This window comes from Chelonoidis abingdonii, chromosome 2 (assembly GCF_003597395.2).
Source record: "Chelonoidis abingdonii isolate Lonesome George chromosome 2, CheloAbing_2.0, whole genome shotgun sequence".
NCBI lineage: Eukaryota > Metazoa > Chordata > Testudines > Testudinidae > Chelonoidis > Chelonoidis abingdonii.
Genome location: NC_133770.1, coordinates 13,640,026 through 13,655,864, shown reverse-complemented (window position 1 = coordinate 13,655,864; position 15,839 = coordinate 13,640,026). Strand labels below are relative to the sequence as shown.

At 42.5% G+C, this 15,839-nt stretch overlaps 1 protein-coding gene across 2 annotated transcripts in view; it reads right to left on the bottom strand.

Annotated features, from left to right (window-relative positions):
• The window catches only part of DLEC1 (DLEC1 cilia and flagella associated protein), a 75,155-nt gene that overhangs the window by 21,420 nt on the left and 37,896 nt on the right, over window positions 1-15,839 (bottom strand). For both annotated transcript variants that reach the window (XM_075062175.1, XM_075062176.1), the window contains 9 exons: window positions 13,639-13,778; window positions 13,253-13,406; window positions 9,004-9,114; window positions 7,785-7,915; window positions 6,885-7,073; window positions 6,241-6,308; window positions 3,285-3,436; window positions 2,041-2,156; window positions 1,202-1,272 (listed from right to left, as the gene is read on the bottom strand). In XM_075062175.1, the coding sequence (XP_074918276.1) occupies window positions 1,202-1,272; window positions 2,041-2,156; window positions 3,285-3,436; window positions 6,241-6,308; window positions 6,885-7,073; window positions 7,785-7,915; window positions 9,004-9,114; window positions 13,253-13,406; window positions 13,639-13,778 (1,132 nt within the window). The remainder of the gene's footprint in view (window positions 1-1,201; window positions 1,273-2,040; window positions 2,157-3,284; window positions 3,437-6,240; window positions 6,309-6,884; window positions 7,074-7,784; window positions 7,916-9,003; window positions 9,115-13,252; window positions 13,407-13,638; window positions 13,779-15,839) is intronic.

The window sequence follows — 15,839 nt, the reverse complement described above, 5'->3', positions numbered from 1 at the left end:
AATGTTTTATTCGTTAAGTAAATGCATAAGAATGTCCATACAGGGACTAGCTCAGTATCCTGTCTTCTGACAGTGGCTGGTGCCTGATGCTTCAGAGGAAATGAATAGAACAGGGCAATTATTAAGTGATCCATCCCCTGTTGTTCAATTCCAGCTTTCGGCAATCAGAGGGTTAGAGATACAAACAGCAGGGTTGCATTCCTGACCATCTTGGCTAATAGACATTGATGGATGAAGTTCATCATCCTCCATGAATTTATTCTCTTTTTAATCCAGTTATAGTTTTGGCCTCCACAACATCCCCTGGTAATGGGTTCCACAGGATGACTGTGTGTTATGTGATGTGATTCTTTAGTTTGTTTTAAACCCGCTGCTTGTTAATTTGATCAGGTGATTGATGGGGTAAGTAACACTTCCTTATTCATTTTCTCTAAACCATTCATGATTTTATAGACCTCTATCATATCCCCCCTTAGTCTCCTCTTTTCCCAGCTGAACAGTCCCAGTCTTTTTAATCTCTCCTCACATGGAAGCTGTTCAATGCCCCTAATCATTTTTGTGTCTGGTGATGTCCAAGACACAAAGAAAGATATGGCCCATGCACTGAAGAGAAATCTCCTGAGAATTTGTCTTTTAAATGAGTACATTATGAAGAGGAAGACATAAAGATTGGATGCAAGTGAAATTTAGAAGAGCCCAATGGTGCTAAACTTAAGAGTGGGATTTTTTCTTTCCAGAAATAGCATGACGGCAGCATTTTATTGACATGAGTTAGTTTTAGGAGGGTTTCACAGAAAAAGTGAATTTCAAAGGATACAGATGAAGAGAATTCCGTCAGACAAACACACGGTGCACTGGAAAAGGATGTTTTCCCGTTTCACACTAAACACTAGGTTGTGCTAATTATATTCCCTCACTGGCCTCTGGCTCAAACCTGCCTGCTCTGCTACTATACACATCAGCCTTGTCCAAAGGTAACACCACAACGATAAAAGCTTTTGTACAGCTAGAGACTTAGCAGCACTGGCCATTGCTCTATATTAGCTAAACTACTGAATTAGCTCTCTCCTCCTATTCCTTTATTGCCCTCAAAAAAATAATCCTAATTAAGAAAGCTGAAGGTGTGTTAATTGCTGTGCTTTCATTACTGTAGGGACTGCAGTGCTAGCTAGTATATCTTAGAATATGAAACCAGCCTTACCACAAGGAGTGGGGTTGTTGAGTCTGATGCAGCGGGAGACCGTATCCCCACCAGAGACATGAGCACCAAACCTGGAAAGGGGGAATAACTTCATGTTACAATGTGCAATTGTTAAGTTAGCTTCTAAGAATTTTTCTTTTAAATGAGTCATTAACAAAGTGGAAACAGATCAGCTTAAAGAGTTAACTGCTAGCAGTTTGTTGTATTGGAGACCAGATAATCTACAGTCAATCTAGGAAACAAAGTTATTTTGCACATTCTGTTTATATTCCATTATCCGTTCCCTCCATATTCTGACAACATAGTTGTCTCAGACTTGTGTGCGCAAGCAAATGTAGTGCTCATGAAAGATGGTCGATAAAGAAGTCAATAGAAGTGTTGGAGTGGCAGAGGCCACCTCCTCAGTGAGCAGTGCACTGAGAGGAGTAGCAGGACTTTTTCCACCACTAGTACTGGTATGTCAGTGATCTCTGTTCATGCTGGCCCTGAATCAAATGAGCCTGGAATGACTGAGAAAACAGTCTGGAAGAATGGTTGGTAGCATGGTTGATGAAGGATTTAGGAGATGATGTATATGTTAGCAGGGCATTTTACAGTCATGCTAGGAAACACAAACATAACAGTATGCTAAACTTATCTATATCAGATAAGGCCTTAGTGTAATGTTTGACTGTCTAAACAAAATAAAGCACACACTGTATTTTGACAAAATATACCACTGAACGCTGCCTGCCTTCTTACTGAACAACAGCAAATGACCAAAACTGAACAGTGCAGGCATAGTCTAATGGCATATAAAACTTCTGATACCCTTACAAACAGTATTTGGGGGGCTATACCTGATTATTGGTATCTTTGTTTGATGGTCAGTCTGAGGTCCTGTCATCTGCAAGAAGATTGGGCAACCTTTCACAGTCATTTGCATAGGAATTAATGTAGGCTGTAAATCTCCCACCTAAGAAAAAACAATGCATCTTGGCAATTAGAATTAAATACTACCTTAGAATGTGGGTTACTAAATTATATCGTAGCCTTTGAGCCAAATGAATTTTCAATTTTTTTTACTCTTCTCTTTTAAAGCAAATTAGTGAAGCAAGAGATCTAATGAGGACTCTTGTCAGCAGGAAAGTTCTGTACCTAATTTATTGGTCATTCTGCTTGATGCCGTTTCTAGGAGAGAGCTCTCCTGCTGACAAAAAACTTCCAGCCCCCACGAGCCGCAGCAGCTTTGTTGGCAGGAGAGTGCTCCCTGCTGACAAAGTGCTGTTCACAACAGTGCTTTTTGTTGGTAAAACTTTTGTCATTTGGGGTGTTTGTGTGTGTTTTTTAACACCTCAGAATGACAAAAGTTTTGCCAACAAAGTGCCAGTGTAGATCAAGCCTAGGAGCCTTTCCACCAGGGACAAGAGCACAACATATTGGGTTGGTGGAGCAGAGTATTGACCGTTACAACTGGATTTTGTAGATGGAACAAAGCTATGTTGTGGAACTCTGTTACAGCCCTATGAAAAAAAAAGGCCTTCAACATGTGTCCAAAACCAGATCCATACGTTTTAACAAGAGAGGACACTTGTCAACTAAACCTTCTTAGAAGAAACAGTCTAGAAAAAAGAACAGGAGTACTTGTGGCACCTTAGAGACTAACAAATTTATTTTGTGGAATAAAATGCACTTCATCAGATGCATAGAATGGAACATACAGTAAGGAATATATATACATACAGAGAACATGAAAAGGTGGAAGTTGCCATACCAACTCGTCCACCTTTTCATGTTCTCTGTATGTGTATATATATATATATATCGTACTATATGTTCCATTCTATGCATCTGATGAAGTGCGTTTTATTCCACAAAATAAATTTGTTAGTCTCTAAGATGCCACAAGTACTCCTGTTCTTTTTGCGGATACAGACTACCACAGCTGCTACTTTGAAACCAGTCTAGAAAAAGCTACTCTGAATCTTTATTTAAGTCCTAACAAGCAGACAAATGTGTTTTAGCAAAGAGGAATTTGGGGAAAGACAATTGGCCCCAAACCTACCATGCAAATTTGGTGATCAGAACAAAAAGCCTCACCTACCCTACAGATGAGATCATCATGGTACTCTCCCCACATGTTGTTATAAGCTGTTATTTCTATGATTAGCTGCTTGAAGGCTTTCAGAGTTCCTGTGGAAGGTTGGGCATGGAAAGCCACTCCTCTCCCATGAGACAGTAATGTCAGCACAAATGCTAAAAGAACAGAAGAGTATTTGATAAGATTTCTAGGAAATGGAATAAGGTTTATCTTTCAAACAAAATACATGCTCAGATCATTGGCTGGTATTACTCAGGGTAGTTCCACTGGCTTCAGTGGAGCTATGCCTATTTACAAAGTTGAGAATTCAGCTTCTAGAATAGAGAGTTTCCCAAACCTTTCCTATTGTATTCCCCCTTCCAGCTCTGCCAGCAGGCCGCATACCCCCTTCCAGATCTACCAGCTGCCCACGTACCTCTAACCTTCTTATCACTGATACTTTGTGTGTTCTTCTTAACAGTACTTGTCTTTAGCCATCTGTCTGTATTTCATTGTTATATCTGGAGACAGTTATAGTGCAATGTATACAACCAAAAAAACCCCAGCCAACAACTAAGTTCTGAGCTCAGTTAGCTTGGACAATTGCAGGGCAACTGAACCTGCGCTGTACAGGTGAGGGCTCCGTACATCAGTGTCTCTGTGTTTTTGTGATCTCACTGGTAATCTTGAAGTAAATTAACTACCGTATTTTATATAACAAATTCCCACAGAATTTTAAAGCTTTGTCTGAGTAGCCTATTATGAAAATGCAATAAATAAAATCCACCATTACACAATTCCTGCATACCTCCCAGAGGTGTCTCACATGTCCCTAGCGGTACCTGTACCACAGTTTGGGAACCTCTGCTCTAGAATCAAATCATTTTCACTCCAGCTTCCTATTCAGTAGTTCTCAATCTGTTTTTATATTATGGATCACTTGTTAAGTCAGAGAATCTTCCAAGGACAACCTCCCCTGCCAACCTCCTAATTCTGCACTTTTCTGTGACAACTGTAATGCTTGATTACATGAAAAAACAATATTGGTAAGATGAAAATAAACTGACTCTAATGGTATTGGAGTGACTGACTGGTTAACTTGGTGGTCTGTGCTGTTTATTTATTTCTAAATGTTTGCTAGCCCTCTAGCTGTGGTGGTGTCTGGAAGTCAGAACTTCAAACAAACACTTGACAAAGCCCTCCAGATGTAGAGAAGGACTTGCTTGTTTACTTGATCAAAAAAATGTCCCAGAAACCCCAAGACAGTCCTGACTGGAAAATACATGGCAGGAGGCTTCACTTCTTCAAACCAGAGTGCTCTGCTATTGAGATAGACACAGCTCCATGGACCACTTGTAAGTGTATCACAGGATACAATGTGAGAACTAATGTTAGGCATTTACTCCTGGGGGAATTCTGCACCAAAAAATTGAAAATTCTGCAAAATTCTGCATATTTTATTTGTCAAAACAACACAACATAATCACACCAGTTTCAATTATTTTTGGTAATTCATTTCAAAATTCCTGTCAGCAAGTATGTCTGTAACAATACAGACAATGAAAAAGATACAGGAAATGTTTTTTGACAAATAGATTCCTTACTAGGCATATAAATACAGAACTCTGAGTAATTAATTTAAACTACAATACAGAATCTATTTCCCACACCCCTCAGAAGCAGTGCAAAGGCTTGGGGGAGTCAGAGGTAATGGAGGAGCTGGGGAAAAAAGGAGGAGCCTGGGAGTGAACCAGGAGGGTTGTTGGGTGTGGGTGGGAGAAATACGGAACAGGTTTTTTGGGGAGTGGGGAGGGATTGTTGGGGAGCCTCCCCCAGACAGACCCTGGCTGATCCTTAGCCTCTCCCATTCAGTCAGGCACATCTGCCCCTGTCCCCATGTGTCCCTGCACCCCCTCAGCTGACCCCTCCCCCCAATCCCCATGTATCCCTGCACCCCCTCTCCTCTGTCCCCACATGTCTCTGTGCCCCCACTCAGTCATGCCCTTTCCCCCATGTGGCCCTACACCCCCTGTCCCCATTTTGCCCTGTGCCTCCACTCCCAGTCAGCCCCTGTCCCTGTCTGTCCTGCCCTACCCCACTAGCCCTTAGTTTGTTGTGTCCCCAGCAGCCCCGTATGCCCCACACTGCCTGTCCACCCATATCCCCTGTCTCCTGTCCTGGCCCCATAGGCAGGGCACTGCAAGGAACACAGAGTTTTCTCTTCCCGATAGCAGCTGGGGCAGGCCCCAGGGTGTCTGCTCTGTTCCAGCACCACAGCGGACCCTGGTGGGCAAAAGGTGTAACTGCAGCAACTGTCCCGCAGAAGTTATTTTCTGCAGCACATACATTATGCACATGCGCACTGGCACAGAATTCCCCCAGGAGTAGGCATTCTATTGCATCTGTGTTTTATTTGCTATGGGCTAGATTCTGATACCACTACTCACTCATAGCACCTTACTTCATAAATAGTCTCAATGGCTACTTGTGAAGTTAGGTGCTCCTCTAGATGAATAAGGGAATCGGAGTCTGATTCTTTGTATTGGTATAATACCTTGCACAATGGAGCTGTGATCCTTCCTGATTAGGACCTCTGGGAACTACTACAATATAAATAATAAACAACAAAAGATCATGTCCTGCCTGGTCAGTCCATCCAACCCTACTGATATCAATTGAGGCTGCAGGGGATGAAAGTCAGCTCAGAATTTAGCCTAATTTTTTTAAATTTTAGAGCTTGTAATAAGAACCAGATTGACAGCCCTGAGGCCGGGACTCCTCGATCTACAGAATAGATACTGAATGCTGTGGGCAAGCCCCACAATGTCCACCAGTATGTTTCAGTCTGTCCTGGAGGCCCAAAATCTAATATAAAGGGATTTCCATTTCCATTCAGCCCTCTTTCCATGGATGCTGTTGCTGAGTGTGCCAGCTGTGAGAAAAATATCTTTCTGGCCAACAAAAATAGCTTCTTTCATACCTGACTCTGCTTTCTTGGCTGCATGTCTTCTGATTTGTGCTGTTCTTTTCACCATACTGGCTGTGGAGCTTGTAAAAGGAAAAGCCTCAATGTTAAGTCTGTGAACAGCACAAGTCTTTGCTAACTTTACAAGCTAGTTCAACCAAACTCCTAGATTGTTGGTAACTAGTGCTCAAAGATAGACTTCCTAGAATCACCAGCTAAATGAATTTTTAAAATAGCTTCTTTATATGTGAAGCCATTTAAATGCCAACATACAAGTTCAGGATTCAGTAAGCCAGATCCACAGCTGGCGTAAATCAGCATAGCTCCACTAATGTCAATAGTGAAATGCTATTTACACCAAATGAGAATCCTGCCTTTTGTGTTTCCTGCAAAACTTGATGGCCTGGAACCATAGTACTTCAGAGGATTCATCATTTCTCATAAGCACAGCAAAGTCAACTTAAGAAACACCCCGTATTGCAGGAAGTAGTACTGGTGGTACAGTCCATACTGAACCAATGGGGCAGCATGGCAATAGGGGATTGTCCCCTCACACCAGCATACCTCCACTTCAATGGAATTATTCCAAATTTACATAGGAGTGTGAGAGGAAAATCAGGCCCAGTATCCGATTAATTAACGAGAAAGTCACAACTTACAGATAGTTTCCTTGTTCCTCTGAGATAACTGGACAGCTACTGAAATACTCAGCTTCTAGTGTGAATGGGGCATCGATTCCAGTATGATTGGTAAGTATTAGCTGGCGCGTTACTATGCTCTTCAATGCAACTTCAGATCCAAAGTCCAACAGAAGATCTTGAGGACTTTGTAACATTTGCTTCTCATCACTAAAGATAAAAGTGACCTCAGATATTAAAGCTAGCATGCCTCTTTCCTCATAGCATAGAAACAGTTTAGGCAGAGTTGAGATTTCCAGCATAAGGCAGTTTTGATGTCCTTTGTTAAAAGGACCAACTAGTCTAAGATTTATACCACCAACATTTGCCAGTATTGATTTGCCTCAATTATATTCCTGTAGGAATTTATTTCAGGTGTAGTGATTATGCTGATCTGCTAAATTAAAGCTATTTTTTGTTCATCTGAAAAGAAGAAACAACAAGGACTTAAAGTACATTCTGAAACAGAGTAGTCATGCTAGGTATCACAAGAATATAATTAAAAATATCAGGCAGACGTAGGCTTAGAAATTATCAAGGAGCGTTGCATTTGTCATATACCAGATTTGGCAACATGGCAGGAAAACTTCTAAACAGCCCAGAATATTTGATCTTAAATTGTATGGTATAGAACTCAACACTTTAATATCCATATCTGAGAGTTAAATTTACATATTTTAAACATTGCAGACAGTTACTTTGGCTTGGTATGATGGGTGTAGGATCCCCATCCCTTGGCTGGAAGCGAGAGGGCTAATTCTTTCACTCGAAGCAGAGAAAGCAAAGATATTGGATTAGAATACAGATGGACTATTACAGTGCATTAGATGTTAAAAACCAACACACAAGCCTGGGTGATTATTTTATAATACCTTCGTTTACCTGGTAACTTTACTGTCACAAGGTATCAAGTATGTAACATGTAGTCCCTTTACTTGGCCAGAAATGCCCAGAAAAAGAGGTTCAATCATATCTTCTATGCTACAGCAGAGGGTAAGGTCGTTCAGCTCATCCTAATAGGAGAAAGTCACATCTTCTTTGTAAATGGAGTCAAATATACAGATGAAAGATGTCATAATCAAAAAATGTATTAGAAAAACACGTACAAATCTTACTGGATTAAAAAAAACAATTGCAGGGGAAGACTGAGAAGTCTTACAGGTTGCTTCATATGGATTTCCTACCACACCATTGCATCAGATTTGTTTGATAGTAGGTACCAAATTAAAAATGTGCTGATGTTACTGTATGTTTTGTGTCAACATCAAATAATGTAAACCTAAAAATGCACCATTCCTGATTTTTGCCACATTTTCTGGTAGAAACCTGTCTTTTCAGTGCTGGCCTGCTTGTGGAAATGGATCTCATTGTCTGGACACATTAATTCTGACTTCCCTCCTTTAAGTTTTTCCAGGTAAGGAAGAATTAGGATATGTCTACACTACAGCTGCTACGGTGGCATAGTTATGGCACTGCAGCTGCACAGCTGTAGTACCATAGTGTACACTTGCTACAGTGATGGAAGGGGTTTTTCCATTTCTCTCAAGAGGATGAGAGGTAGTAGGTAGGTCAGTAGTAGGTAGGTCGACAAAAGAAATTTTCTGTCAACCTAATGGTGTCTATACAACTATATCTCTCGAAGGTGTGAATTTTTCACATCCCTGAGAAATGAGGTAGGCTGACCAAAGATTTAGGTGTAAGCAGGCCTTAGAATGAGAGAGAAGAATGGTGGGAATTAATGTAAGGAAGATGTTTTCAGGACCATAAAGTAAAAATTAATCAATTTAATATGTTTTAAGAATAAAAGGTCAAAAATAGTTTTGTATATTACAAAAGCAGCACTAATCATTAAGTATAAAGAAAAGGGCATAGTAAAAAAAAATTAAAGCAGCAAGCAAGCAGACTACAAAGTCGATTTAAGGTGCATATAATTTAAATATCTTCTGTCTTCAATCATGTTAGTTTATAAAGCAGTTTGAGACAGATTCTATGCACAACTGCATTGTACTATACTTGCAAGTGCTGCTTTTGCCACATGGACTTGAAATAAGAATCCCAGTGTTCTATGTGCTATTGAAAATAGATCAGTTTTTAAACTTACCATAATATTAGCTGTTAGCTCTATACACAATTCTTTTTCTTCATGTGGGCCCAAAGTGCCACTTCTTGGGGAGACAGTGGCAGAGCAGAAAGCTGACTGACTTCCGATAAGCTATCAAGTAGGATAAACACTTGAACATTCAGTTAACTGTGATGAAATCTACTCCATTCAAAATTCACCTCAGATTGGAAATGATTGTCAGGATGAAGCAATACATAGAATCTATATGTTTCAGGAAAACAACAGATCTGATATGTAGAGTCGGGACACACTTCACATGCCCTTTAATTCCACTATGTTCAATTACTTAGATACTTTTTTCTTAATAGTAAATTAGGGCTGCCAATTAATCACAATTAACTCACGCAACTAACTCAAAAAAAGTAATTGCGATTAAAATTTTTTATCATGATTAATCACATTTTTAAACTATAGAATACCAATTGAAATGTATTAAATATTTTTGAATATATTTCTACATTTTCAAATATGTTGATTTCAATTACAACACAGAATGCGAAGCTTTATATTATTTTTATTACAAATCTTTGCATTGTAAAAATGATAAACAGATAGTATTTTTCAATTCACCTCATACAAGTACTGAAGTGCAATCTCTTTATCGTGAAAGTGCAAGTTACAAATAAAGATTTTTTTTGTTACATAACTGCACTCAAACAACAAACAATGTAAAACTTTAAAGCCTACAAGTCCGCTTAGTCCTACTTCTTGTTCAGCCAATCGCTAAGACAAATAAGTTTGTTTACATTTATGGGACATAATGTTTCACACTTCTTATTTACAACGTCACCTGAAAGTGAGAACAGGCACTTGCATGACATCACAAGGTATTTACATGCCAGATATGCTAAATATTTGTATGCCTCTTCATTCTTTGGTCACCAGTCCAGAGGACGTGCTTCCATGCTGATGACATTCGTTAAAAAAAATGCAAATTTGTGACTGAACTCCTTGGAGGAGAATTGAATGTCTCCTGCTCTGTTCTATCCACATTCGGCCATATATTTCATGTTATAGCAGTCTTGGATGATGACTCAGCACATTGTTCATTTTAAGAACACTTTCACTCCAGATTTGACAAAATGCAAAGAAAGTATCAATGTGAGATTTCTAAAGATAGCTACAGCACTCAACCCAAGGTTTAAGAATCTGAAGAGAGATGAGGTGTGGAACATGCTTTCAGAAGTCTTAAAATAGCAACACTCCAATGTGGAAACTACGGAACTGAATCACCAAAAAAGAAAATCAACCTTTTGCTGGTGGCATCTGACTCAAATGGTGACAATGAATATGCATCAGTCCGCATTGCTTTGGATTGTTATTGAGCAGAACCCATCATTAGCATGGACACATGTTCTCTGGAAGGGTCCTTGAAGCATGAAGGGACATATGAATCTTTAGTGTATCTGGCATGTAAATATCTTGCAATGCCAGCTACAAACAGTGCCATGCAAACACCTGTTGTAACTTTCAGGTGACATTGTAAACAAGAACTGGGCAGTATTATCTCCTGCAAATGTAAAAAAAATTGTTTGTCTGAGCGACTGGCTGAACAAGAAGTAGGACTAAGTGGACTTGTAGGCTCTAATGTTTTACATTGTTTTATTTTGAGTGCAATTATTTTTTGTACGTAATTCTACATTTGTAAGTTCAGCTTCCATGATAAAGAGATTGCACTATATTATTTGTATTAGGTAAATTGAAACTATTTCTTTTGTTTTGTACTGTGCAAATATTTGTAATCAAAATAATAATAAAGTGAGCACTGTACATTTTGTATTCTCTGTGGTAACTGAAATCAATATATTTGAAAATGTAGAAAACATCCAAAAATATTTAAATGAATGCTATTCTATTATTCTCTAACAATGCAATTAATCACGATTAATTTTTGTAATCACATGATTAATCACAATTAAATTTTTAGTCGCTTGACAGCCCTAATAGTAAATTATTATTATATAACCACTTTTCCCACACAAGTCTGCCTCCAAAGCCCAAATGTGGTATAAAGGCCGAGAACGAGGGATTTCTCAGTTACCTCATAATATAATCACAGAATCATAAATTAATTCCAATAAATCAATGGAATTCCTGACACAGCCCAGGGTGACAGTAACTTACAGGACTTACCAGTACTGCTGGAGTCCTGAGGGGGGCATGGCCTCAACCGGAAGAGGCGGTACCTCTCAAGATTTAAAGGCCCTGGGGCTCAGGGGTGGGATTTAAAGGGCCTGGAGCTCTCACAGCTGTGGGGAACCCGCTGAGCCTTGCCAGGCTGGGGCCGGGATCTCCTGCCGCTGCGGGAGCTCTGAGCCCTTTAAATCCGGCCCCAGCCCGATCGCCGGAGCTACAGGCGGGATTCAATGGGCTCTGGGCTCCCCACAGCTGTGGGAGCTCTGAGCCCTTTAAATCCCAGCCCCAGCCCGGCTGCCGGAGCGCTGCGGGCGGGATTTAAAGGGCTCTGGGCTGCTCACACCCACGGGAGCTCTCAGCCCTTTAAATCTGGCCCCAGCCCAGCCACCAGAGCTGTGGGAGGGATTCAAAGGGCTCTGGGCTTCCCACAGCTGTGGGAGGTCTGCAGGGCCACTGGGGGGTGGGAGGCCACAGGGGCCAATTTGCCCCAGGCCCCCACGAGAATATAATACTCTGTAGTTTTGCAACTTTTTTTTATGGAAGGGCCCCCCGAAATTGCTTTGCCCCAGGCCCCCTGAATCCTCTGAGTGGCCCTGGAGCTCTGAGCCCTTTAAATCCCGGCCCCAGCCCAGCTGCCAGAGCCACGGGCAGGATTTAAAGGGGTCTGGGCTGCCCGCAGCCATGGGAGCTCTGAGCCCTTTAAATCCCAGCCCGGCCGCTGGAGCCCAGAGCCCTTTAAATCCCTTCCGTGGAAGCCGGTGTGGGCTGGCACAGTGTACTGGCTTTTGCAGGTACGCCATACCGGACCGTACTGGCTTACTTTCACCTCTGGACGCAGCACAATACTTTGTGTAACACAGTGGCTAAGTGTGTCCTGTCCCTTCTCAAGTAGCTAGTCAACATAGAGAATAAGATATATCTACTCCTCCCAGTTAATAGAGTTAGGGTGTGTCTACACTTCCTGCCGGATCAGCGGGCAGCGATAAATCCAGCGGGGGTCAATTTATCACATCTAGTCTAGTCGTGATAAATCGACCCCCGAGCACTCTCCCATCAACTCCTGTACTCCACCGCCGCGAGAGGCACAGGCAGAATCAACGGGGGAGCAGCGGCAGTCAACTCACCACAGTGAAGATACCACAGTAAGTAGGTCTAAGTATGTCGACTTCAGCTATGTTATTCACGTAGCTGAAGTTGCGTAACTTAGATCGATCCTCCCCTGCCCCAGCGTAGACTAGGCCTTAGTCCTTTAGCTAAAGGGAAAAGGACTGTGCCTTAGAGCAAGGGTTCTCAGCCCTTGTCTTGCTGAGGCCCCCCTCAACATGCTACAAAAACTCCAGGGCCCAGCGGGGCTGGGAGGGGACCCTTGGCATAAGCGTAGTTTGACTTCTATTTTGGGAGGTAAGGGCTGGCGGGGCTTGGGCCATCCCCACACAGCGGGGTCCATGGAGGGAGCGCCACCTCCACCCCCCGACTCACCTCAGCAGGTCACCCAGCCTGTCTGGCCTGTGGAGCCGCAACCAAAAAATATAATTCAAAGGGGGGACTCAGCTCAAAAAGCTTGAAATCCGCTCAGGATGCAGGCAGACGGCAGCTAGGGGCTGTGTGCAGTGAGGGGTGTGGCTCAGGGTGCAGGGAGGGGGCAGCTAGGGGCTGCGAGTGGGCAGGGAAGTATCAGGGTGCAGGCAGGGGATAGCCTCGTGCCACTCTTGGCTGGGGAGGGGGGATGCCAGCTTCAGCCCTGCACCACTTCCAGCTTTGGTGGGGGGCCACCAGCTTCAGCCCCACGCTACTCCCAGCTTCAGACCCACACGTGGCTTGGGGCACCAGATTTCAGCTGTGGGGCCACGTGGCCCCCCTTAAAGGGCTCACGGACCACCAGGTGGCCACGGACCCCTGGTCGAGTACTGCTGCCTTAGCGCAAGAGTTCCCACGTTTATTTCCTGCTGATGACCCAATCAAGGGATCACTACACAGAGGACACGTCTCAGAAGTTATCTTATTATTTTTATTATTTGTATTGTGATAGCAACTACAGAGCTCAGCCCCTATCTTGTGTCACTACTAACTGTCACACTAGAAAGTCACTTACCTCTTCCCAAAAGTATTTTGCTGGCAGCAGTGTCTGGTTAAAGAGTTTGACGGTTCCTTGTGCTGGAACTCCAATATAAATTTCACTGAACACCAAGTAACTAGACATCAGACACGCTTGGGGGGTCTGAACTTCAACAAAAACAGGAAGATGACTGGAAACAGACACACAAATGGCCCAGTTTTACTGTTGCATAATTAGTGAATTAATAGAGACATTCTGGGAAGCATGAGGGTAGTGTTAATTTAGCAATATGTGTAACTGAGCAGCTTATTGATATATTATACAATTCTGAATGCTGCGGGTGTGGATCATTGTCCATTTCAGGAGACAAAAATATCAAAACTAAAACATGACTTAGAGGAAAACTTCCATTTTTTCCTTACCTTCCTTCTCCATTTTCGACGTCTAGCTCTAACACTGTCTGGAGACGTTGACATAGCAAGGACCTGAACAGAACAGACACACTGCATTTGCCCAAAGGAGGTAATTCTCCATCAGATGGCTGAATCGTGAATGGGGATGCCTAGGTGATAGAGAAACAAATGTGAACGTCACTCAGACCCTTGCTAGGCAGTGTAAAATGCTGAACCCAAGTTCTCAGTTTGGTAAGATCTTTGCATATCATGCAGATAAAGACCCAAACTGAAGAACTCAGGATATCAATCAGGAGAATGAGAATACAGCACATGATACTGTGGATCTTCCACTGTTAGAGGTAAGAAGTACCTTTTAATTAACTAGACAGGGTCCCTCTTTTAGTTCTGCTAGACTGACTCATTCTGTCCAAGAAAGCTGTGCTTAGAAAATGTCTTTAGACCATAGTTTGGCCAACAATCATGTCCAACTTCTACTGACTACTGTAGGAATTACATGAACAACTCTAAGGGCAGAGTATCAGAGGGGTAGCCGTGTTAGTCTGGATCTGTAAAAGCAGCAGAGAATCCTGTGGCACCTTGTAGACTAACAGACGTTTTGGAGCGTGAGCTTTCGTGGGTGAATACCCACTTCGTCAGACGCAGGTAGTGGAAATTTCCAGGGGCAGAGTATCTATAGGCTAGGCAAGCAAGCTAGAGATAACGAGGTTAGTTCAGTCAGGAGGGTGCGGCCCTGTTCTAGCAGTAGAGGTGTTGAACCCAAGGAGGAGAAACTGGTTCTGTAATTGGCAAGCCATTCACAGTCTTTGTTGAGTCCAGAGCTGATGTGTCAAATTGCAAATGAACTGAAGCTCAGCAGTTTCTCTTTGAAGTCTGGCCTGAAGTTTTTTTGCTGCAGGACAGCCACCTTAAGTGTGGCTGAGCTTCAGTTCATTTGCAAATTTGACACTATCAGCTCTGGACTCAACAAAGACTGTGAATGGCTTGCCAATTACAGAACCAGTTTCTCCTCCCTGGTTTTCACACCTCTACTGCTAGAACAGGGCCTCCCTCCCTGACTGAACTAACTCGTTATCTCTAGCTGCTTGCTAGCATATATATACCTGCCCCTGGAAATTTCCACTACCTGCGTCTGACGAAGTGGGTATTCACCCACGAAAGCTCACGCTCCAAAACGTCTGTTAGTCTACAAGGTGCCACAGGATTCTCTGCTGCTTCTAAGGGCAGAATTTTGCCTTGTTTTAGAGATATGGACCTACAATGATTCTTTATATAAAAATAAAGAATATCTATCCCAGATTCTAGGTGCCCCAGACATTTATTTTAAAACCCAAAGCATAACAAATCCAGCCACAAACTCCACCATATGCTAGCAATAATCAGCTATCTGATACAGCTCCCAGTGCTCCTCAGAGTCGACCCTCAGTCACTAGCCTCCCTACCCCCAAAATCCTGGATTTGTAGCATGTTCTGAAGGTCAATATATTCTGGCTATCACAGACCAAAATGGGAGTGTGTTCCAAAGCAAACTGGCCCTCCTGGGAAACACCCCGCCAGCAGCCCCTTCTCTTTTAAACCACAAAATCTCCATCTTGCTTCTGCTGACTTTAACTGCAACTGTATAGTATGAAGAGAGACATGATCTTTCAAATAAGTAAGTTCCAGACCTTTATAGGTCAAAGACAATCTTAATCATCATCTTAATCTAGAAACTGATGGACAGCCAACTCAGCCTAGGTCTACACTAAGTGGGGAGCTGACCTAAGATACACAACTTCAGCTACGCAAATAACGTAGCTGAAGTCGGCGTATCTTAGGTCGATTTACCTGGCCACGAGGACGGCGGAGAGTCGACCGCTGCCGCTCCCCCGTCGACTCCACTTCCGCCTCTTGTGCGCGGTAGAGTTCGAATCGACAACAAAGCGATTGGGGATCGATTTTATCACGTCTACACTAGACACGATAAATTGATCCCCAATAGATCGATCACTACCTGCCAATTCAGCGGGTAGTGTAGACATGCCCTCAGATTACAAAGGACCAACTTTCTTAACAAATTTCCAGCATCTAGCTCCAAAGAGATTTAATATGTATCCCAGGCAGAGTATGACAATGGCATGAATCACTATGTCCAGCAGATCTTTCCCTTGAAAGAACATGGGATTAAATCTGGTTTTCAGTGAGGGTGGCAGAGATACACCTTCCTGTTC